The sequence below is a fragment of the Eschrichtius robustus genome, chromosome 2 (genome assembly GCF_028021215.1).
Source record: "Eschrichtius robustus isolate mEscRob2 chromosome 2, mEscRob2.pri, whole genome shotgun sequence".
Taxonomy (NCBI): Eukaryota; Metazoa; Chordata; class Mammalia; order Artiodactyla; family Eschrichtiidae; genus Eschrichtius; species Eschrichtius robustus.
Window position 1 is genome coordinate 72,408,309 of NC_090825.1, and position 25,982 is coordinate 72,434,290.

At 36.3% G+C, this 25,982-nt stretch overlaps 1 protein-coding gene across 1 annotated transcript in view; it reads left to right on the forward strand.

Annotated features, from left to right (window-relative positions):
- ADGRV1 (adhesion G protein-coupled receptor V1) overlaps positions 1–25,982 on the forward strand; it is a 542,977-nt gene that overhangs the window by 74,120 nt on the left and 442,875 nt on the right. Inside the window, exons 26-34 of the mRNA XM_068534844.1 lie at positions 6,430–6,559; positions 9,191–9,271; positions 10,682–10,821; positions 14,308–14,917; positions 18,267–18,482; positions 19,939–20,154; positions 20,864–21,108; positions 22,368–22,549; positions 23,355–24,166. Coding sequence (XP_068390945.1) covers positions 6,430–6,559; positions 9,191–9,271; positions 10,682–10,821; positions 14,308–14,917; positions 18,267–18,482; positions 19,939–20,154; positions 20,864–21,108; positions 22,368–22,549; positions 23,355–24,166 — 2,632 coding nt within the window. The remainder of the gene's footprint in view (positions 1–6,429; positions 6,560–9,190; positions 9,272–10,681; positions 10,822–14,307; positions 14,918–18,266; positions 18,483–19,938; positions 20,155–20,863; positions 21,109–22,367; positions 22,550–23,354; positions 24,167–25,982) is intronic.

A 25,982-nucleotide genomic window follows, 5' to 3' on the forward strand; every position in this document is an offset into this window, starting at 1 on the left:
ATCTGCTGGGCCGGGCCACTCTGAGGATTGATGGCAGCATTTTAAGTGTCACGTATAGTACGTGGAACATATATAGTAACCCTCAATAACTGTTGCCTAGTCTTATTATCACCAATACTCATATTAAGTGAATGCTCATAATTTCTTCTCAGCTATACTTCTCAGGAAGTATTTTATATCCTTCAACATTTGTTTTCCCAAAGAATCTTTTTCTTTAAATTTAATATTAGTTTTCTTGATTTTCCTCTTATTCCTAATAAGACCTGTACAAGGGTGTAGTCTTAAGTAATTTGTACACACTTTTTCTCCCAAACCCCAGAAAACTTGGCTAATTGCATTCAATTAATTTTGGCTGTATTGCAGTTAGCAGAGTTTTCTTTGCTAACTGCAAGAAGATGATTTCTTCTTTCTCAAACGCATTTATTGGGCAAGTTATATTTCTCTTGCCCTGACATTTATTTTGTCTTTAGTTTGGTATGTAGTATACTTCATAGGGCATCTCAGCTTGGCTCAGTATTGTCTTCTCTGTGTTCTGTTAAAGAAGTACTTTAGTCCTTATATTGATGGTCTTTTTAAAGTTTTTTTTAGCTTTATTGAGGTATAATTGACAAATAAAAATTATATATATTTAAGATTTACAACTTGATATTTTGATACACATATACATTGTGAAATGATTACCACAGTAAGCTAATTAACATATTCATCACCTCACATAGATATAATTTTCTTTCCCTCCCTTCCTTCTTTCTTTCCTTCCTTCCTTCCTCTCTTTCTTTCAAGATGCTTAAGACCTACTCTCTTAGCAGATTTCAAGTGTACAATATAGTATTGCTCCAGAACTTACTCACCTTGCATAACTGAAACTTTGCATCCTTTGATAACTTCTCCTTATTTTCCCCTTCTTCCAGCTCCTGGCAAGCACCCTTCTAGTCTAGTTTCTGCTTCTATGAGTTTGACTGTTTTAGGTTCCACGTATTAGTGAGATCATGAAGTATTTGTCTTTCTGTGTCTGGCTTATTTTACTTAGCATGGTGTTCTTCAGGTTCATCCCTGTTGTGGCATATGACAGGATTTCCTTTTTTTTTTTTTTTTTAAGGCTGAATAATATTCTGTTCTATCTATCTACTATCTAATTTTCTTCATTCATCTGCTGAAAGACATTTAGGTTGTTTTCATATCTTGGCTACTGTGAATAATGCTTCAGTGAACATGGGAATGCAGATATCTCTTCAACATAGTGAATTCATTTCCTTTGGATATATATCCAGGAGTGGAATTACTAGATCATATGACGGTTCTATTTTTAAGTTTTTGTGGACCCTGCATGCCGTTTTCTATAATTGCTATATGAATTTGCATTCCTACCAACAGTGTACAAGCATTTCTTTTTCTCCACATCCTTTCCAATACTTGTCATCTCTTGTCTTTTTAACAGTATCCATTCTAACAGGTGTGAGGTGATATCTCATTGTGCTTTTGATTTGCATTTCCATGATGATTAGTGATGATTTGCACCTTTTCATATAGCTGTAGCCCATTTGTACATCTCCTTTTGAGAAATGTCTATTCAGGTCCTTTATTCATTAAAAAAATTTTAAAAAAATTTATACAATTTTTAAAGGTTATGTTCCATTTACAGTTATTATAAAATATTGGCTATATTCTACATGTTATACAGTACATCCTTGAGCCTATCTTACACCCCATAGTACCTCCCACTCCCTCAGCCCTACATTGCCTCGCTACCCCACTGGTAACCATACTTTGTTCTCTATATCTTTGAGTCTGCTTTCTTTTTCTTATATTCACTAGTTTGTTGTATTGTTTAGATTCCACACATAGGTAATATCATACAGTGTTTGTCCTTCTCTGTCTGACTTATTTCACTTAGCATAATGCCCTGTAAGTCCATCCATGTTGCTACAGATGGCAAAATTTCATCCTTTTAATGGCTGAGTAATATTCCATTGTGTATATATATATCCATATCTTCTTTATCCATTCATCTGTTGATGGACACTTAGGTTGCTTTCATATCTTGGCAATTGTAAATAATGCTGCTATGAACATTGGGTTGCGTGTTTCTTTTCAAATTAGTGTTTTGGGTTTTTTTGGATATATATACTCAAGAATGGAATTGCTGGGTCATATGGTCGTTATATTTTTAGTTTTTAGAGAAACCTCCATACTGCTTTCCACTGTGGCTGCACCAATTTACATTCCCACCAACAGTGTATGAGGATTCCCTTTTCTCCACATCCTTGCCAACATTTGTTATTTGTGCTCTTTTTGATGATAGCCATTCTGACAGGTGTGAGATGATATCTCATTGTGGTTTTGATTTGCATTTCCCTGATGATTAGCTATGTTGAGCATCTTTTCATGTGCCTGTTGTCCATCTACATTTGCTCTTTGGAGAAATGTCTATTCAGTTCTTCTGCCCATTTTTTATTTGGGTTTTTTTTTTATGTTGAGTTGTATGAACTGTTTATATATGTTGGATATTAATCCCTTGTTGGTCATATCATTTGCCAATATTTTCTCCCATTCAGTAGGTTGTCTTTACATTCTGTCGATGGTTTCCTTTGCTGTGCAAAAGCTTTGAAGTTTAATTAGGTCCCATTTGTTTACTTTTGCTTCCATTGGTCTGTGTGTCTGTTTTTGTGCCAGTACCATACTGTTTTGATTACTGTAGCTTTGTAGTGTAGTATGAAGTCAGGGAGTTTGATTGCTCCAGCTCTGTCCTCAAGATTGTTTTGGCTATTCAGAGTCTTTTGTGTTTCATACAAATTTTAAAATTATTTGTTCTAGTTCTGTGAAAAATGACATTAAGGGACTTCCCTGGCAGTCCAGTGGTTAAAACTTCACCTTCCAATGCAAGGGGTGCAGGTTGATCCCTGGTTGGGGAGCTAAGATCCCACATGCCTCGTGGCCAAAAAACCAAAACATAAAACAGAAGCAATATTGTAACAAATTCAATAAAGACTCTAAAAAAGTGGTCCACATCAAAAAAACTTTAAAAAAATGACATTAATATTTTGATAGGGATTGCATTGAATCTGTAGATTGCCTTGGGTAGTATGGTCATTTCAGCAATACTGATTCTTCCAATTTAAGAACACGGTATATCTTTCCATCTATTTGTGTCATCTTCAGTTTCTTTCATCATCATCGTATAGTTTTCAGAGTACAAGTCTTTTACTTCCTTAGGTAGGTTTAGTCCTAGGTATTTTATTCTTTTTGACGCGATTGTAAATGTGACTGTTTCCTTAATTTCTCTGATACTTTGTTGTTAGTGTATAGAAATGCAACAGATTTCTGTATATTAATTTTGTATCCTGCAACTTTACCAGATTCATTGATGAGCTCTAGTAGTTTTCTGGTGGTCTCTTTAGGATTTTCTATGTATAGTATCATGCTGTCTGCAAACAGTGACAGTTTTACTTTTTCCTTTCCAATTTGGATTCCTTTTATTTTTTTTCTTGTCTGACTGCTGCGTCTAGGACTTCCAACACTATGTTGAATTAAAGTGGCGAGAGTGGGTATCCTTGTCTTGTTCCTGATCTTAGAAGAAATGCTTTCAGCTTTTCACCATTGAATATGTTGTTAGCTGTGGGTTTGTCATATATGGCCATCCCCAATCTCCAGTTGGATTATCATTTTCTTTAATAACTAAAACAAAAAAAAATCTATGTATGTATCCTTCATGACTATCAGAAAGCTAATACCCTTGGAGATGTTTCTGAGAATTTTCAGGCCATGGGTTGCAGAATGGATGTTGTGTTAGCAGGTATGAAAACAACATGAATCTCATTGTACACCTCCATTAGAGCTCTTGTGACCAGGTGCATTGTCAATGAGCAGTAATATTTTGAAAGGAATATTTTTTTCTGAGAAGTAGGTCTCTACAGTAGGCTTAAATATTTAGTAAACCATGTTGTCAACAGATGTGCTGTCATCTAGGCTTTGTTGTTCCACTTACAGAGCACAGGTATAGTAGATTTAGCATAATTCTTAAGGGCCCTAGGATTTTCGGAATGGTAAATGAGCATTGGCTTCAACGTAAAGTCACCAGCTGCATTAGCCCCTGATAAGAAAGTTAGCCTGTCTTTTGAGGCTTTGAATCCTGCCATTGAATTCTCCTGTCTAGTTATGAAAGTCCTAGATGGCGTTTTCTTCCAGTATAACACTGTTTTAACTGCATTGAAAATCTCTTGTTTAGTGCAGCCACCTTCATTCATTATCTTAGTTAGATCTCCTGGATAACTTGCTGAAGCTTCTACATCAGCACTTGCTGTTTCACCTTGTACTTCTGTGTTATAGAGATGGCATCTTCCCATCAACCTTATGAACTAACCTCTCCTAGCTTCAAACTTTTCTTCTGCAGCTTCCTTACCTTTCTCAGCCTTTATGGAACTGAAGAGAGTTAGGGCCTTGCTGTGGATTAGGCTTTGGCTTAAGGGAATGTTGTGGCTGGTTTGATTTTCTATATAACTACTAAAACTTTCTCCATATCATCAATAAGGCTGTTTTGTTTTCTTATCATTCATGAGTTCACTGGAGTAGCACTTTTAATTTCCTTCAAGAACTTTTCCATTGCATTTAAAACTTAGCTAACTGGCTCAAGAGGTGTAGGTTTTGGCCTGTCTTGGCTTTTGACATGCCTTTCTCACTAAGCTTAATAATTATTTCTAGCTTTTGATTTAAAGTGAGAGACATGTGACTCTTCCTTTCACTTGAACACTTAGAGGTCATTGTAGGCTTACTGATCAGCCTAATTTCAATATTGTTGTATCTAAGGGAATAGGAGGCCCCAGAAGAGGGAGAGAGATGGGGGAATGGCTAGTCAGTGGAGCAGTCAGAGCACACACAATTATTAAATTAGCTGTCTTATATGGGTGTAGTTCCCTGTGCCCCAAAACAATTACAATAGTAACATCAAAGATCACTGATCACAGATCACCGTTTACAAATATAACGATAATGAAAAAGTTTGAAGTATTGTGAGAATTACCAAAATGTGACACAGAGACAAGAAGTAAGGGAATGCTATTGGAAAACATGGAACCAATAAACTTGCTCTACGCAGGGTCGCTAAAACCTTTAACTTGTAAAAAATACAATATCTGCAAGGTGCAATAAGGCGAAGTGCAATGAAATAAGTTATGCCTGTAGAAATTTGGAAGTTGGGAACATATACATGACATTAAAAGCCTAGAATATGGTAGCCTTTTCTAGAGATAGGGTCTAGAGGGAATCTGATGAAAAATAGTTTTTCCAGGTCCTAGGAGAATGTTAAAATTGGCAAAGAACACAAAGATGAGCTAAAAAGGTAGGAAAAATAGGAAATGTGGTATCACAGAATACCAGAGAGAGAGGGAGTGGCCAATTGTGTAAGATATTGCTAAGGTCAAATAATATGGTTTCCTAAGACAGTCAAATGTTATTTCTGCTGTTAAGATCTGTAGAATTACTCCTTTGATGACTGCACTCTAGGCAAGGTTAATTACTTTCTTTTCTTGAGCTGCTATATGTCTTTTATAGCAGTTGTTTTCTATCCTATGCTTAATACTCCTTAGGGAATGTTTGCGTGGAGATACAGATATGATTTGGCTGTTTTTGAATCCCAAGCATCTAAAATGGTGCAACGCACATGCTGTGTGTTTGAAAATATTGAAAATAATTAGTAAGTGAGTGATTAAGTGCATTGGTACTTGGGTTCCTCAGTTTAGCTTTAGGATCATTAATTGCTTCGCAGGATGAAATATAGTTGTCCACAAAAGCTAACCCTAGAAAAAATTTAAACATCTTTAAAATTTATTGTCGTGACTTGAGGGGAAAATGCTTATATTAGATAGTGGGAGAAAAAGGGCCTTAAGACTTTAAATAACTACTTTTCTAGTAGCTATGAACTTTTCTGATGGGAGATCTGTAGTGCGAATTGCAATTGTGATATAATCAAGGAAAGATTAATGCCCAGTGGATTGATATTTATTATTGCTAGGGGAAATTTTTGGAATGAAAATACCATTATTATTATGCAGTGAGTATTTAAATTACTCAATGACATAAACCGAATAGTTCTCAATATACTTAATCAAAAGAATTCCATGCATCTCATTGACTTAATTCTTTAGGAATTTGTGGATGTCACCTATTCAGATTTCTCATTTGCCTTAAAAATTTTTTTTGATGAATAGGAAAATAAGAGAGATCAAAATCCATCTGCTTTATTTAGTTTGAGGATATTTGTTTAGAATTTATATTGAACACTATTCATATCCACTTAAATGTTTTCAATTTTATATTTTACTTCATCTGTTTCAGTATTTATAACAATTTGGGATATAGTGAACATTCTCATTTTACACATTCACATACAGAATAATTATAATCTAATGGATAAATCTTTTATTTATATTTCAGAGTGTTGCTGGTACCTTAGAATTTCAACCAGGAGAAAGATTTAAGTACATTTCTGTTAACATCACTGATAATTCTATTCCTGAATTGGAAAAATCCTTTAAAGTTGAGTTGTTAAACTTGGAGGGAGGAGGTAAGACTCAAAAATGTCAAATATTTATTTGTACACTCACCATAGTGGTAGTAGATTCTATTAAGGAAACAGGTTCTTTTGAATTAACCTATTGTGCTGGTTTTCCCCCTTTCATTACCCATTGGTCTTTTCCTAAAGTAGATGTGCTTTTACAATGAAATAATTTAATTATACTGAATCACCAAATTATAGCTATCATTCAGAGTAGGTGCCCCTAAAATCACCTCTTTACCTTCTTCCTTATTTCAGTTTTCACAGTAGCTTCTTTAGAGCTACCTCTAGCTGTAGAACAGGTCAAAGTTAATCTCTTTAGATAATCCATTATGAGGTGATTATCAATAAAACAGGTTAACAATACCTTACTCTCAATTCTGTAATGCCGAAAACTCTGATTATCACAGATTTTTGGAGTCAAAAATCCATTTTGTGGCAAAACTCATCTGTATTGAAGACAGGCTACTTATAATCTTTATTTATCCCACTTAGATTAACTACATATGTTTCTTTGCAGAAGTATCACTGTGTTTGATTATCAGGTGCTACTGGGGGTGTTACAGTATACATGAGATGTGTACCATATTACCTTTATAAATGTAAGAATTTGGGAGTTGGTATGGTATTCATCAGGTCAGTCTCTTCCATTACAAAACTGGTATTATTAGCTTATTATTATTTTTATGTTTTGATGAAGAAAGTCATAGTACTGGGTAAGCCATCCAAAGGGAGAAATTGGGTAAGACAGAAATACTAAGATTGTCTTTTAGTATGCAGTGAGACTTTGGGGTAAGTATGACAAAATTTTCCCATGTTTCCCTTCCTTGTTTTCCCAAAGCCCAGGTGGCAGCAAAGGAGGACAAGCCAGGGAAATGATTAAACAGCGCCACAGCTTGGTTGACTACATAAAACAGTGAAAGTATGCTGGACAACCTGCTGGGCTGGTGTCATGTAACAATACCAGCTTTGCTTGTCTTCTAGAGACAAGTCCTTTCATTTCCAAGTCATTATTTTCATGAAACGACTTCATTAATCAGAGGTCACTATAAAGTATTTGAAGAGTTGTTCTTTGTATTACTTATAGCTAAAAATACTTGTGTAATAGAGAAACTGTTAGTGAGCATTACCTAATATTGATTAATAAGGAGCATCAAATATTCTTCAGAAATGATATTTGTGATCATAGTGATACTTGTGATTTTATATAGAAACTTCCTCCTGTATCTCTAGAATATGCATCGTTATGTATTAATTGGGCATGAGTACTCATTTGAAAACCAATCTTGCTCCTTAAGTGGGCAATACTGGCAGAGAATCTGATCCTCCCCGCCCCCTTTGAGTGCGCATTGGAGGCAGAGGAATCTAGACGCTGGCCTCCATTCCTCGAGTCGTAGCTGGGAGTGCCTAAGAGGTGAAATAGCTTGTAGAGCTAAATTCTTTTGAGGATCAAAGGAGAAACCCTTATTCCTCACTGTTTTGCCTATAAGACTAATTCTACATATGATAGCCACCTGAGTAGATGTTTTATGCTAGCCAGGGTACCTTGGTGTTAAATTTCACCCCTCTTCCTCACAACTTGTGGTTAATATGGAAGCCAAGCCATGCACTGGATAGTCCCTGAAATCCGTTTTGCCTCTAATGTCTTTAAGATCATTTCAGGTTTTGGGTGCCATAAATTCTCATATATATCCCAGTCCTTTGGAGGGGAAGCACAGAAGAGCAGGGCAGATCTTAGACTGGCATGTCAATCAAGGATACTGGTAGAAGCACATAGGTGTGGATGTGGTCTTGCTACTCTTACTCCTTTTCCACTGCTGCCATCGCTGCCCTTCCTGTCTTCTTTGTTTGCAAATATTTGGCAAAATAATGGTTGGCTTGTGAGTGTAGTGGAAGTAAAGTTAGAATCACTTTCTCTTTATTATAGTCTTTGTATATTGCCAGGATACTTCATTTTCTACACTATTATTTATTTGGTCTGTACAGTAGTTCTGTAAAAGGCAGCAGACACCTTTCATAGGTGAGAAAAGTGAGGTACCAAGAGGTTTAGTGACTTACTGAAGGTTTTACAAATGGTGTCTCTCACAGCCAGGGCTGAAGCTGAGGTTTTTAGGCTGCTTGTTTAGGGTTCTTTGAGAAATGTCAGTGGCAAAAGGGTGGTCAAGCCTGAGAATGGTACATATGGTGGGAATTTAAGTGTGTGGTTGAAGGGAAATGTTAGATGCCTTTCCCTAATTTTGAATTGGTGGTTGTAAGCGGTAAGGTGACTGTCAAAGGTATGTAGGACTAAGTGTAAGCTGATACGTGCACACAGATGTTTAAAAAATATTTAAAATGTTAAAATCAATTTACACTGTTGTAAAGTGAAAATTTAAAAATAAAACTAGTTAAATTGGCAGAAATGGGACATGCCAATTACAGCCTACATGGAATATTTCCTGAAGCTATGAATGAAAGTTTTATATATTGGTAGCTTGACTAATGTTACACTATTACCACCTAATCTGTTTTTTTTTGAAGAATGCATGTCTAATATTACTGTATTTTCCTCTTTGCTGGATATGTTTTAAGAACTCTCAATTTTCTCATTGTGTCAACATGTGTTGCGTGGGTTGTGTCTCTGTGTTTCTCCTTGTGAAGTGACTGAACTCTTTAGGGTTGATGGCAGTGGTAGTGGTGATGGGGACATGGAATTCTTCCTTCCAGCTATTCACAAACGTGGTAAGCAGCTGTTCCAAGGCCCTTTACTATTCTACATTTTAACTTTTCTTTTTAGAGACAAGAAAATTAACCATTTATTGATACCTACTACATGCAGGTCCTTTATGTATTTCCTCTCATTAACCAGCACAACTTTATGAAGTATTATTTGTTCCGTATTATTGTCAGCCAGCTAGAAAGTGATCAAATCACAATCAGGTCCTGTCTGCCTCCAAAGCCCAGACTCTCCTCCTCTCTGTGTGAACCTAATGCAGTTTCCTGATTCTAATTGTAACAGAAATTTTGCTTGGTATCATTTACAAAAGTGATTATTGAAAAAGATTTTACATCGCTTTGAGTACCTGAAAAAGAGATAAATAGAACATTTATACTTTCATGTAGAATGTATCACACTGATTTTCTTTACGAAAACAAATGGGTCTTTATATGTAACTTTTAATCAGAACAAATGGGAAAGAGAAATTAAGAAGAAAACAAATGGGGAGAATAATTTGCCAGTTAATGGGCGGGAATATTGAAAAGAGGATGCCTTTTGAATTATATTCGTATACAAACATGATTCAGCTTTTTACCTCAAATATTTTTCATATTAAGGGAGAATACATAGAATACTTGTTTTCTTTAGGGAGCACTCTTACTAACCCTCAAAAGGATTCCTGTTGAGGAATCCTCAGAACATTCCTTTTTCACCATGTCAGGTTTTATATTTTAGTTTCAGAACTCAGGTTCCCACCCCTCTCATTCCTGACTTCCATCAATGCCTCATGTAACTTCTGTATTTAATTACTCTCCTAATTTAGGCATTGTTTATTTTGTCATTCGAATCCATTAATACAGCATAAATGTTGAACATACTTCTTAGGAAAAAATTAAATACTTCTTTAGATCTTGGCATCTTTTTAGTTATAGGACTGAATGAGAACAGGAGAGGTAGATCTATAATATCATAATATGATGAAAATATGCCTAGAATTAATGCACATTTGGAAACCAAGAATCTGTGCAGTCAGATTGATGAAGATCCTAGGGAAACTACTGTTTCATAAGGGTAAGAATCATTTTGGTTCACGTTCTTCTGAGGTTAACAAAGGTCATGGGAGACTTTCCTTACATGCTCCATGTTAAAGAATGTTCTCTTTCATAGAGAAGAAAAAGAAAAACAAGTTTTCCTTATTCATCTTCAAGTGCTTATGCAGCACTTGTATATCACGTTAGTGCCCAGACAGAAGAAGGTCATAAAAGCATGAATATGTGTGGCAGCCATTTGTGTGTGCCTTTCTTTCTAAAGCAAATTAGAACATGCTCAGTGAATGGTACATCTCTTTTCAAAAAGTTGTTCCTTGCTTTTCCCTTTGGTTTGTAAATTACTGATTAACATTTTCTTCTGTTTGTTGGAACTCATCCATGCAGCCAGTCTAGGAGCGGCTTCCCAAATTCTAGTGACAATTGCAGCCTCTGACCATGCTCACGGTGTATTTGAATTTAGCCCTGAGTCACTCTTTGTCAGTGGAACTGAACCAGAAGATGGGTACAGCACTGTTATATTAAAGGTGAGTACGTTTTTCTCCATTCCTAGACATTGCTTTTAACACTGTTTTATTGTATTATTAAGGTGTACTTTATGTTCATTTTTTTCTATTTAAGTGGAGGGGAATGAGTCTAGAGGCACAGACAATTCAAACTGCTAATTAAACAGTGATTTGGCATTTGTCTTTGTATTTCACTTTGCATACAAATTCATCTCATGACTCTGAGGATTCCTGACTCTTTAAGGAATACAGTGGATCTGTACTACATAGATTTTTATATTGATTCACATAGGCTCTGGTCACAAACATCTCCAAAATCTCATTGGCTTACTACAACAAAGATTTATTTTTCACTCATGGTTTATGTCCATCTGAGGTGGGCTGTCATCAGTGACTTAGGACTGAGGATTGTAGAGGCTACATCTCAACAGGTGCTTCTCTCTCCACGGAGTGGGGAAATGTGAATGTGAGGAACTGCACACTGGCTCTTCAGCTTCTTTCTGGAAGTGATTCACAGCATTTCCACTTAACTTCTTTGGTGAAAGCAAGTGCAAGTCACATGAGAACACTAATGTAACCAGGTAGAGAAGTGCAATCCTGGCTTGTATCTCTCCCAGAAGGAAAGAAAATCCAAAACATTTGTGAACAGCAATAATAACAACTCTGTGTGTGTGTGTGTGTGTGTGTGTGTGTGTGTGTGTGTATGTGTATGTCTGTATGTCTGTGTGTGTCTACTCTGCATTCATCCAGTAGGAATTAAGTAGGATTCTATGGTTAAATAACTTAGAGGAGCTAGAAACTTGCTCAGCTTTCTCAGATTTTATACAAGTGATATGAAGGATCACTCAAAATATATCCTTTTTGTATTCTCATGGCAGATCTTCAGTAAACTGTTGTGGAGTAAATTAAACAACTTCAGAAGAAATAACTAATTTATTTTATTATTATTATTTTTTTGGCTGCTTTGGGTCTTCGTTGCTGTGCACAGGCTTCTCATTGCGGTGGCTTCTCTTGTTGTGGAGCACGAGCTCTAGGCGTGCGGGCTCAGTAGTTGCAGCATGTGGGCCCTAGAGCGCGTGGGCTTCAGTAGTTGTGGCGCATGGGCTCGGTAGTTGCGATGCGCAGGCTCTAGGGTGCGTGGGCTTCAGTAGTTGTGTGCTCGGGCTCAGTAGTTGTGGCTCATGAGCTTAGTTGCTCCACAACATGTGGAGTTGAGTGGGGTTACTTTTCATTGCGGTGCGCGGGCTTCTCATTGCAGTGGCTTCTCTTGTTGCAGAGCATGGGCTCTAGGCAAGCAGGCTCAGTAGCTGCAGCATGCGGGCCCTAGAGCACATGGGCTTCAGTTGTGGCATGCAGGTGCAGTAGTTGTGGCTCATTGGCTTAGTTGCTCCATGGCACATGGGATCTTCCTGGACCAGGGATTGAACCCGTGTCCCCTGCATTGGCAGGCAGATTCTTAACCACTGTGCCACCAGAGAAATCCTGATAACTAATTATTGGATTGGCCAAAAAGTTCCTTCGGTCTTAAAGTAAAAATAAAAGACACATTTTTCATTTTCACCAAGAACTTTATTGAACAACGTATTCACCCTTCTGTTCCACTACCTTCCGCCATTTTTCAGGCAACGTCATAATTCCATCTTCCCAAAACTTTTTATCTTTTTGAGCAAAGAACTATTCCAGGTGTCTTTTACAGTCTTCCAGGGAATTGAAATTTTTTCCATTAAGAGAATTTTGTAAAGACTGAAATAAATGGAAATCCGAAGGTGCAGTGTCTGGTGAATATGGCGGATGAATCAGAACTTCCCAGCCAAGCTGTAACAGTTTTTGCCTGGTCATCAAAGAAACATATGGTCTTGTGTTATCCTAGTGGAAGATTTTGTGTTCTCTGTTGACTAATTCTGGATGCTTTTCGTCGAATGCTGCTTTCAGTTGGTCTGGTTGGGAGCAGCACTTGTTGGAATTAATCATTTGGTTTTCCGGAAGGAGCTCATAATAGAGGACTCCCTTCCAATCCCACCATATACACAACATCACCTTCTTTGGATGAAGACCAGCCTTTGGTGTGGTTGGTGGTGGTTCATTTCACTTGCCCCACGATCTCTTCCATTCCACATTATTGTACAGTATCCACTTTTCATCATTCATCACAATTTGTTTTAAAAACGGAACATTTTCATTACATTTCAGTAGAGAATCGCATGCGAAAATGCAGTCAAGAAGGTTTTTTTCTCTTAACTTATGTGGAACCCAAACATCAAAGCGGTTAACATAACCAAGCTGCTGCAGATGATTTTCAGTGCTTGATTTGGATATTTTGAGTATGTCGGCTATCTCCCACGTGGTATAATGTTGATTGTTCTCAAGTAATGTTTTTATTTGATCACTGTCAATTTTAACTGGTCTACCCAACTGTGGAGTATCGTCCAGCGAGAAATCTCCAACATGAAACTTCACAAACCACTTTTGACATGTTCAATCAGTCCCAGCACCTTCTCCATACACTGCACAAATCTTTTTTTGCATTTCAGTTGTGTTTTTACCTATCTTGAGATAATACAGCTATATGCTGAAAATGTTGCTTTTTTCTTCCATCTTTAATATTAAAATGGCTACACAAAAATTCACCAATTTTGTTAAGTTTTCTTTTTTTTAATGCACGCTGATATGATAGCCGTCACAATACAATCTAACAAAATTGTTTCTAATGAAGTTAAAGACAACTAAGCACTACTAGAGCCATCTTACGGAAAAAACCAAATGAACTCTTTGGCCAACCCAATACTAAAGAAAGAAAAAAAAAAGGATTAAGGGAAAGCATCAAGTTTTATAAATTCCTGTCTCTAACTTTATTTTGAGCCAGCATTCATATTTTAAGTATAAGTAAAAATTACTTTTAGTTGGGACTTAACTTGAAGTGATTTTTTTAGGCTTTTTATTCTTTTTAACATAACTGTTGACAAAATATTTCTTGCTTTTTAAATGTGTTTTATATAACCTTGGGTTATGTACGTTTTTGGTGAATTTTTGTTTTTTATATTATATTGAACATACAATTAAATATAATTTGTTTTAAAAAATGAGTTTTATGGCTAACTTTTCAGAAAAATTATGAGTCAGCTATTCCTTACAATAAAGTATATACCTTCTTTGCAAGAAATGTAAACATCTTCATGAATATACTTAAATATAAGACACTGTTAATTACATTTGCTTTATTACTAATATATGTTATAGTTGCAGAAGTGATACAGCTATAGTTTAGTTAGAAGCTAAAAATGTTCAGTCAGTCTGTCGTTTCATGCAACAATCACGTTTTAATTGGGACTCCCTGAAGGTCTTCAAATATGGGTAGTACATTGCCTTCAAGAATTTTATATTCTTGAGAACAGCTTATATAAAATAAAGTAAAAAATTAATGTCCCTTTATCATTCTGTATTTACAGACCTCTAAGTCAATGGTTTTAATTCCTCTTTTAATACATTTTAATATTAAATATTTTAAAGATTATGAGAAGTCATGGGACTCTGTCTCGAGTGACTTTGCTTTGGAGCGTAGACTCTGATCCTGATGGCGATCTGGCCTTCACCTCTGGCAACGTCACATTTGAGATTGGACAGAAGAGTGCCAACATCACAGTGGACATACTGCCTGATGAAGATCCAGAATTGGATAAGGCATTCTCTGTGTCTATCCTCAGTGTCTCCAGTGGCTCTTTGGGAGTTCATACTAATGCCACATTAATAGTTTTGGCTAGTGATGATCCTTATGGGGTCTTCATCTTTTCTGAGAAAAATAGACCTATTAAAGTGGAGGAAGCCACCCAGAACATCACGTTGTCAATAATAAGGTTAAAAGGCCTCCTGGGAAGAGTCAAAGTCACATATGCAACAGTGGATGATATGGAAAAACTGCCTTATTTTCCACCTAATTTAGCCAGAGCAACTCAAGGAAAAGACTATATTCCAGCTTCTGGATTCGCTCTTTTCAGAGCCAATCAGAGTGAGGCAACAATAACTATTTCAATTTTGGATGATGATGAACCAGAAAGGTCGGAGTCTTTGTTTATTGAACTGCTCAACTCTACTTTAATAGAGAAAGTACAGAATCGCCCAAGTAAGTAACCATTAGTGTGTTGTTATTATTATTAGAGGTAAGAATCCTGAAACAATAAGTTAAGAATTTGGTATAGTAGAAAATTCTATAAAAATAATAAGTTCTAACTTTGAAAGCATCTTCTTACAAAAGTTTATCGATAAGGCAAATGGAAGTGGGACACTTGAAAACATGAAATCATGTTTTAAAAGCCTGTTACATTCCCAGACTAAATTTTTAGAAGTGTCTGTGTAATCCAGTGTAACTGATCTCTAGTACTATTGTACTTGATATTGTAGCTTCCAAAACATTCTGGAATCAATCTGGGGATTCCAAGGACAGTCCTAGTAGCAAGATCCTGAGTCTCTTTCACCTTGATCCACTCTGGAAGATTCCTTAAACAACAGAGTCTCTTTGTATTAGTGAGGAGCATGAGTGAGGATCTGGCAACTGCATGAGGGAAGTGGGGGGACAGGGCTATGTAGTAGTAAGAAATCCTGGAAATTTTGTGGGTCACCGTGAGAGCTGAGAAGAAGGCAGTGGTTGGGGATAAGAATGAGGAATGCAGAGTGACCCGTGTTGGGCAGAGGATCTGGCGCAGCGGCTTCTATTGGAACACAGCAGCCTCTACCCCTGGGGTTGTGGCTCAGTAGCTTTGTAGAGAGAGGGGGGCTACTAGTTGAGAGCAGGGCCTGAGCTTGGGAAGCTAAAGGTAGTTATTGCACTATAGCTTGTTCATTAGTCACATCTCTCTGCGAAGACGTATAACTTTAGAAAGGGGGTTTTAAATAAAGAGGAGAATCTAGATTTCCTGGAACAAGACAACAAGGAAAGGAAGAATGGTGATATTAATTTAATATCAGTTTTAGGATAATATTTGTACATATTTATAAATGTAATACAGTAAATAAATACGTATCTAACAATATAATAAAACCTTCTTAAGGAAATTGGAATTAAATAGTCCAAAGAGTAAAATTTAAGATCTGCATGTTGACTGTGTTCTGCCATATAGATTAAGGTTTCTTACAAGTAAATTTCTTCACCTTACTGATATACTGTATAGTGAGCACCATTCTTGCCCACAGTGTAATTGTAGTCCAGGGTTGTAGAAGGAAATTTACTTTCTAGGACAACTGCTAGCATTAAATTTTCAGGTTACAGTCAAGGTTAAAATTCTCACACAATAACCCATCCCTTTTTTTCTTAGCAAGATTTAGCATCAGTTATAATAGCAAATACATTGAAAAAAACCCCAATAATTAGTCTTATTAAGTAAGAATTATAAAATATAGCCCTGTTTTCAAGGAACTCACAGTTTATTGAGTGAGCTAGAAATAAAACCGGGAGGGAGGATCGCATATAGCAGTGGCTAGGAGCGATGGTTGCTGGTGCAGATAACTTAGGTTCAAGTGTATAGTAATAAATTGTTGCCCATAAACTTTTAAAGCCCCAGTTTCCTAATCTACAATACAGAATTATTATAGGGCTTAAATATCATAATATATGTGAAAATGAATACAGTGTCTGGCACGTGGTAAGCATTCAATAAATGTGAACGATTATTATTAATAAAGTGGTGTATGCAAAATATTAATGTGCTGTGGAATGGGAGAAACAGTCAACATGTATTTATGCTTGATATGTTCTTGGAACCATGCAGCATACTTGGGGCGATTCAGAATAGGCATAAGCTATGATGTGAAATAATTAAAGGACAATTAAGTGCATTAGAAAGAAAACAGTAAATGTCATTAGAAATGAAGAAAAAGAACAATTAAGTGCAAATCTATGTGATATTGTCTCCATTTTAATAGGCAAAATCAGTGTAGGACCTGATAGGGTCTCTGTGCTCTGCTCTGAGTGTAATCATCAACCTTCAGGAGAGCAGTGTGAGAAGACTGGTGATGAACTGGCGCAGGGCAGGATGAACAGTCGTGGATAATTGAAGGTTTGATGAGGAATTGCATATAGAGAGCAAGAGATTAGACAAACCCTTACATGATGCCTCTTAATTGTGTCCAGCAGGTACTATTCTAATGCCTTCGCTTACTTCCTCAACATCTTTGTGCCCTTGATTCCACATCTGTAAAATGTGGACAGTGTTACCCACCACACAGAGATGGTATGGGAATTAAATTCCTGGATGCAAGAAAAGTGCTTAGAACAATGCCTTTTGAATAGGGCATACTCAGAAAATGTCATCTGCTTCTACAACTCTGTGTTACTGCCATTTTTTTCCAATGTAGTTAAATTTAATTGTTATATTGATTTATAGTTTTGTGTTTTTAACTATATAATTTAGTGCAGTCTGGGCCTGTATCATTGAAATTAAATTGTGTCATTACTTGTTTTGACAAGGGTGCTAGTTGGAATTGAATCTAGAAAGTAAGTCAGGGAGTTTGTGGAGGGTCCTAAATGCCTTCAAAATAAGTTTTGCTCTCTCTAAAATCAGTGGCAAGTAAGAAGAGAGTCTTAAAAGTAGGCTTAAAAGCATAGCCTTAAAGTATAGCCTTAAAAGCCTAAGTGAGCACACTATTATAGCAGTGTTGGGGTAGCATGACTCTGCTTTCTGGAAGAGGTAGTTGCATGACTATTAACTGAGATGGGGCAGGGGGGACAGGTTTATGAGGAAGGACAGTGAAGCAGGGAGAGAGGCAGTAATTGAATTAGAGTGTGATGATTTTCAGCTCCTCTTTGAGGGCAAGTAACTAAATTACTTACCTACTCAATTTTGTAACTGTAGCGCCTTTAAAAAAATTTATGGCATGCTGGTAACTAATTAAAAGAGCATAATTCTGTAGGTTTCATCATTTTCTGTTATCATATTTTGCAAAGTGATGATTAATTATACTCTAATCATTTTTTTGCCTTTTTACAAGTTTCCAATAGTTATTAAAATAATTCTTGTAGGGTAACTATTCCTTTGCTATAATAAAAATCTCCCTAGAAGTTATAGGAGAGTAGGGACTTTCCATTTAGTTTATTTTTGTATCCCCAACATCTAGATTAGTGCTGGTACATAGTAAACGATAAATATGTTTTTGCTAAAAATAGTAGAAAACACAAAATGATTATCCCATTTGGCCGATGGATCTTGCTGAGGCTTTTTTAAAAATTTTTTTATTGAAGTATAGGTGATTTACAGTGTTGTGTTAATTGTACAGCAAAGTGACTCAGTTATACATATATATACATTCTTTTTCATCTTCTTTTCCATTATGGTTTATCACAGGATATTGAATACAGTTCCCTGTGTTATACAGTAGGACCTTGTTGTTTATCCATTCTATATACTGGCTGAGGCATCTTGATGACTTTTGGCCAGTTCTTAGAATTTTGATATATTAGCTTTTCTTCTGTCTTTCAGTTCCAAACTCTCCATGCCTTGGGCCTAAGGTAGAAACTATTGCTCATCTAATTATCATTGCCAATGATGATGCGTTTGGAATTCTTCAGCTCTCAGCACCAATCGTTCGAGTTGCAGAAAATCATGTTGGACCCATTATCAATGTGACTAGAACAGGAGGAGCATTTGCAGATGTTTCTGTGAAGTTTAAAGCTGTGCCAATAACTGCAATAGCCGGTGAGAAAAGACATCTAAGGAGCAGTGAAGTGTTTTAGAGGGAAATTGTATCCTTGATTAACAAAGCCCCTCAAAGATGTAGTTAAAAAAATCAACTAGAAAGCAATAATACCCTTGAATGTTTTCAAGGCACAGACCTAGAGTTTTTATTATATATGACATTGATTTTGTAGAATTTGTGAAAACTGTTGGCAAATTGTATATGAATTTAAAAGCTTTGATGACCCAAATATGCACAGACCAATGAAAAGTAAACCAAGGAAAGCATTGTTAGGCTTTCTCTGTGTGTACTTTTAAGGTTTTTGGAAGGGATTCATGTGTAAATAATACTGAAGAATACAGGATAAAATGTGCAGCCATATGATTGCAGTGCTTGGCAACAGTCTTGTCTCTCAACTCATTTATCTTGCTTATTTATTTATTTATGAAGAACATGGTAGAGGCAATGATTAGCATTAACTATTTTATGTATAAGCAAAAGGATTTCATTGCCAAATGCAAACATTAGGAGACAGCCGTCTTTGGTAGTGCAGTTATAGCATCTAGAGGGAGATTTGCCTAAGAGCTATTCAATCAGAACCTTTCTAGTGTGCACTCAAAGGACGTGAGTGTGAACGGATGGGATAACATGATTGATTTTTTGAAATAAATCATCTGGATGTGATACTTGCTTGAAAAGACAATGAACCAGGCTCACCTAGTCCTTAAATGACGTGTGTGTAAGGGGTGGGGTGAAGAGGGGTAGCTCAGAGGAGTGCCTATCTGTAGGGGGCTTTACACATTGACAGATGGTGAGGGTTGATCACTGTTCTAGAAAATCAGCACCCAAATTCCATAGGAAACCTCTCTCTTTTCCTCATTCACTTTTTGACCAGAGACAAAGCCACCCCGAGTGGTATGCAGTAGCAGCTTTTAATCCAAATTTGTAGAAAATTTCATAGTTTCCAACCATAAGATTGATGACGCTGACATGCCCGTCTCTGTGCAGTACTGTAATTTATCTCCCCAGTGAGATCAGAAATCTAGTTTTGCTCTTTGTTTTAAGGTATCTTACACATTTTTTTTTACTGTTGTAGATAAGGGGCCATCTTGCGGTAATGAATGACTCTCTGTGTTCATGTGCATATCCATATCCATATGTATATGTCTGTGTCTATATCTGTATCATCTATATGTGCATATGGCAAATAGAACACATATGTATACATCTTTCTAAAAATGAAGAAATGAACTTGAACAACCCGGATGTCTTTTTCATTATTTTGTTGTATGAAGCCCATTTTTTTCTTGCAAGAGAGGTAAATCTTGTTTAGAATAAATGTAGTCTCTATCCTCAAAAAAGTCTTTCAAAGTATGTCCATGGAATGTGATATGTCATAGTATTTCCCTAGAGTATGGGATGTTTATTATCATATACTGGAATAGGTCTTAGCATTTTTCCTTTTTGTCTTTATAGGTGAAGATTATAGTATAGCTTCATCGGATGTGGTCTTGCTAGAAGGGGAAACAAGTAAAGCCGTGCCAATATATATCATTAATGACATCTACCCTGAGCTGGAAGAATCTTTTCTTGTGCAACTGCTGAATGAGACAACAGGAGGAGCCAAACTAGGGGCATTAACAGAGGCAATCATTATTATTGAGGCCTCTGATGACCCCTATGGATTATTTGGTAATGAGACTAGTTTGTGCCTCTCTTTTACTTGTCTGTATAGATTCATACATTCCTTTATTTTTAGAGACTCAGAATTGATTTGATCTTGTTTCCTTTTAACCTGCTATTACTGATACGTAGGGCACCTATGCATGCTCACTAGCAGTGGTTAGTAAACCTAGCAGTGTTTAGAAATCAACCTCTCAGCATAAATCTGGAAATCATATGCTTTTAGGCTTTTAGGTCAGATCTCGTTCCTAGATGTGTTTTGTGAAGTTTAGACAATTCTTTAAAAAACTAATTTAATTCACAGAAATTTGTACAAAAATCTGTATTTCTGGCCTATCTTTATAGTAGAAAAATATGGTGACATCAAGGCCCTTTCCTTCATAGCATCAGTCTTAGGAGAAAAATAGCAACTGCCAGGCTTGTCCCATTGCAGTTAGCCCCCGAACTCACTAGACCTACTTCACTTATGACTGGTATATTCCTGACCTCTGTGGCCATCTGAGTTTATGCTTTCTGCTTCTATCATAATGAAAAATAATTTGGAAAATTTGGCAGGCCTGACCAGTTTGTATCACAGCATGTTTCTCTGATTTTGTAGGGTTTAGCTTCTTAGATTGCTTAGGGGAAAAAAAGAATCAACTGTAGGATGGCAATTGGTTTGCTCTACGTTGACTTAGTTTCACTTTGTATTTGAAATTATGTCTGCTTTGCCCTTTAGGTTTTCAGATTACTAAATTTATTGTAGAGGAACCTGAGTTTAACTCAGTGAAGGTAAACCTGCCAATAATTCGAAATTCTGGGACACTCGGCAATGTTACTGTTCAGTGGGTTGCCACCATTAATGGACAGCTTGCTACTGGCGACCTGCGAGTTGTCTCAGGTAATGTGACCTTTGCCCCTGGGGAAACCATTCAAACCTTGTTGTTAGAGGTCCTGGCTGACGACGTTCCGGAGATTGAAGAGGTGAGAGGAATGGCTACTCTAGAATGACACTGTAAAACGTATCTTGTCTTATAGTGACTAGAACAGATGGCTGTTATTGTGACATTTATAGAGGTGTCCGATAAATTATTTCTGCAAGAATGTTCAAAATATGGTAGTGTAAAAGTGATCCTTAGAGATAACAAAAAAGTGTTCTAGAAATAGGTCTCGTACACATACTAGTTTACTAGTATGAGATTTTTCTGGTACAGTTATGTAATATTTTTCTACGTTTTGGTTAAATGATTAAACATGTATAGTCTGTCATAAGTTTTGCTGTATTGTTTCATATAAACTCTTAATTTGTTTGTGTTCAGACTCCCTTTTGACTTGAGTGTGAGCCAGTCAGTTTTAATTAAGGGTAGATTTTGATTTTCCACTCATTCGTTTATTCTTTAGGATTTACTATGTGACAAATACCATGCTAGATTTATCTGCCTGATGTTTATTTTTCATTATGAAGAAGCAAGGTGGCAAATAAAGATAGAGTCTCAGTGGGGAAATTGATTCATCACTAACATATATTGGCTGAAGATAATTTTATTTTATTAAATTCAAGTATTAAAAGCTGGAGCTCATAAAATTACATTTAATAGCATTTATTCTTTAATAGTGTCAAATTTTTGTAGTAGGGAAGTCCATAAAATTTCTTCTTGGGTGCTAATTGTCATTACTCACTTCTTAAATATTAGATATTTGTTAATACATATATAACATTTCTCTTTCCTTTTCTCTAAATTTAGGTATGAAAACCTAAAAACTTATCATAAATTTCTCTAAATTTATGATATGTTTTTAGTTTTACATTTTATCAGAGAATTTTCATTTGTGAGAATGTGGGAAATAAAGCATAATAAATGAACTATTCATAAAACACATATGCAGTATTCTCCCTAAGTAAAAAGAAGGTATAGGGATTAAAAGTATATTATTGAAGTGGTAAACATAAACATGCACCTTAAAATTGATTCACAGGATTGTATAACAGAATATTAAGGAACTGAAACAGCCTGTATTTCTTCTGTGCAATCATGCTCTATTGTTAAAAGTTGGTGATGGATTGTTCTGTTACGTGTTGGGATTGTAAATGTAACGGAGGAGTTTCTTTGAGTCCATTTATATTTTACTCCATTTTGTTCTTGTACTTGTATGGATAGTTTTGATTTTTTTTTTTCCTGCATCATTTTTATTCTAATTTCAGAACCGGGATTCTGTTAAGGAAGTTTTCACTGTATTTTTAGGTTATCCAAGTGCAACTAACTGATGCCTCTGGTGGTGGTACTATTGGGTTAGATCAAGTGGCAAATATTATTATTCCTGCCAATGATAATCCTTATGGTACAGTAGCCTTTGTTCAGTCGGTTTATCGTGTTCAAGAGCCTCTGGAGAGAAGTTCCTGTGCTAACATAACTGTCAGGAGAAGGTATATGAGATGGCTACTTGTATCTGGCGGGGGAGGGTGATGGGACTTGTGGGGTGGTGGGAAAGGATCTCTTACACAATCAAATAAAGTTTGGTAGTTTTTATAGAATGTAAATTATTTTATAGGTTGTTATAATTTGTTAATTGAATTATGCCTATTAATATAAAGAGCTCATTGTATCTATCATACCTTTTATTAGTGAAATGGATTATACATCATTGGGCTTTCTAGCCCCAGACATTTATTGCTTTAATTGGTGATGTGTTTGAATTAGAACTTACATACAACTGGCTTCTAAATTAAAGAACATTCAGATGCCATATGAAGTGGTTGACTTTCAGGTTCTGTTTTGTCTGGATTTCTTTTGTGAGGCAGCATCCAGTTCACTGAGCTCCTTCAGAAATAGAAAATAGTTGGTCTTGTGACAAGTAGTTACATTTCCTTAAAATGTACTCATGTTGATATCATTGTTACTTTGTTTCAGTGAAAGCTAGTAATGAAGATTCATTTTCTAAGTCTTTGAAAATTCTGAAATGGATATGATTTGCATATCTTGCAAGATATTTTCATAGCTTGGTTAAAAATAAGTAGTATTTGATTGAAAACGAGCCAGATTTCCTTACATGAGAAAACACAATGCGAAAGACAAATGTAATTAAGAAACATGGTTGTGTTTGCGCTAGTACTTTATCCACTTAAAAAAAAAAAAAGTGAAAACCACAGTCAGCGTTCTCTTCTCTGTTATGTAGTCCACAGATTGCTTTGAGTGCTTAACCTGTCTTTTAATTGTCACTCCACATTTTAGCGGAGGGCACTTTGGTCGGCTGTTGTTGTTCTACAGTACTTCCGATATTGATGTAGTGGCTCTTGCAGTTGAGGAGAGTCAAGACTTACTGTCCTACTATGAATCGCCAATTCAAGGGGTGCCTGACCCACTTTGGAGAACTTGGGTGAATGTCTCTGCAATGGGGGAACCCCAGTATACCTGTGCCACTTTGTGCCTCAAAGAACACGCGTGCTCAGCGTTTTCCTTTCTCGGTGCTTCTGAAGGCCCCCAGTGTTTTTGGATGACATCGTGGATCAGCCCAACTGTTAACAACTCAGACTTCTGGACCTACAAGAAAAACATGACCAGGGTAGCGTCTCTTTTTAGCGGTCAGGCTGTGGCTGGTAGTGACTACGAGCCTGTGACAAGGCAATGGGCCGTAATGCTGGAAGGTGATGAATTTGCAAATCTCACAGTTTCTATTCTTCCCGACGATTTCCCAGAGATGGATGAGAGTTTCCTGATTTCTCTCCTTGAAGTTCATCTTATGAACATCACAGCCAGTTTTAAAAACCAACCAACCATAGGACAGCCAAATACTTCTACAGTTGTCATAGCATTAAATGGTGATGCCTTTGGAGTGTTTGTGATCTACGGTATTAGTCCCAATACCTCAGAAGATGGCTTATATGTTGAAGTTCAGGAGCAGCCCCAAACCACAGTGGAGATGATGATCCACAGGACAGGGGGCAGCTTAGGTCAGGTGACAGTCGAATGGCGTGTTGTTGGTGGAACAGCTACTGAAGGTTTAGATTTTATAGGTGCTGGAGACATTCTGACTTTTGCTGAAGGTGAGTGATGGTTCTAAATGGATTTCAGTTCCCCCTGGTAAAGTCATTATAGTCAGTTTTAATGACAAGGTTCATATGAATTTTTACTGTATACATACTTGCTAATATGTAAAAGTGAATGATGGTTTTGAAATAATAGTAGTTGGCTTGTTAATGGTTGACATGACATATGTAGGCCCATGACATAGGGCCCTACATATGTATCTTTTTAGTTTATTAAAAAAGATTTTCAGGGAATGTGAGAATTTTATCCCTTTTATGTGTGGTAGCAGAGCCTTTAAGGAAGTGTAGAGACAACTCTAAAGCAACTTTTAATTTTGTAAGGGAAGTTACAAGAATGAGCCGTGTAGCTACAACCAAATGTGGGTAAGAAGTATGGGTAGCTAGGAAAATGGGTACTAACTGGGAAGCTTTTTCATATGCACTAGACAAATCAGGATAAACCTCCAAAGAAAATAATTTGTAAGTATAAATAGCATAAACTTTGGTGACTTGATTCATATTAAATTAAGCCTAGTGGTAGATCAACTTATAATACTGTTCTTAGACTTGGATGGAACCACTATTTTAAATTTTCATGAACAATGAAATTACAGAGAACTTGGACAGTAATTAGAATTAGGGTCAGATTCACTGATTCTTTTCCAGGGTTGGCTGAATCATTTATATTTGAAAATTTCAAAAGTTCATATATTTAAAGTAGTTTTCTTTGGGTAGAAGAACGATATCTTTACTGAGATCATTATTTAAATCCTGATTTAGGCAATTATAAATTCCATATAGTTTTTTAACATAGTGTTTTTCTGATTGAAAAGTATATTTATTCATGAAAACTTCAGGTTATACAACAAAATGAAGGAAGTAAATGTTATTCACAATTCCATATCTTAGAGCAATTCATTGCATCTTTTATCATTTAATTTTAATGCATATACTTTTTTGGAAACAGTAGTCAGGGGTCATGATACATATAGATTATATACTTTTTGAAACATCTAATAAGCATTATATTTTAGAGTAAATTTTAAAAATAATATAAAACTTCTCAAAAATGATTATTTCCTAGTAAATGGTTTTGGGAACAATGGAATAATGATCTGCTTGATGCATGGGGTTGTGTGTGTGCACAGGTTAGTAACTGGTAACATTTCTCCCTATTTCAAAGGAAATAATGAGATTTGAGGAGGGAGTGGAGATGAAAATTTAAAGTTAGATTTTTTTAGTGGCTTTGGTAACAATAAAGAAGTTATCATATAAAGTCGTGGCATTATACAAATTAGTATTACCTTGAATTGTAACTGTAGAATCACACAAAATGGACTATATTTTATAGTTAACCTAGATTCTCAGATAATACATACTCTCTTGAGGCAATCTTGACACTGAATTGATAAAATATACCAGGGTCGTGAGAGAGAGAACATGCATTCACATTCATTTTCTCCTTTCTCCTGCCTTTTCCCACCCTTTCAACCTCTTTCCAGAAAGTGGCAAAGAATTAGATGGGGAACACTGTAGGTGAACAGCAGAAGCAGTGTTGGGTTTGGGGGTTTTCAGTGATGCCCTATCTACTAGTGGGGTCCTAGACCAAATTGCAAAGTAGATTGCTTGGCCCTTGTTGCTGTTATGCGTCCCTTTGAATTCCTTTTCTGCCTCCTTCCCTTATTGCCCAAATCCTGGAGACTAGTATTTGATGTTGTCATCTCATCTGGCTCCCCGAAGACTTATCCCATTTAGGTGGGTTCTCTTGCTCAGAATTTACCATCCTTTTCTGTTTCCCATTTTGACCACTATTCCCTAAGTGTTCCTGGTCTTT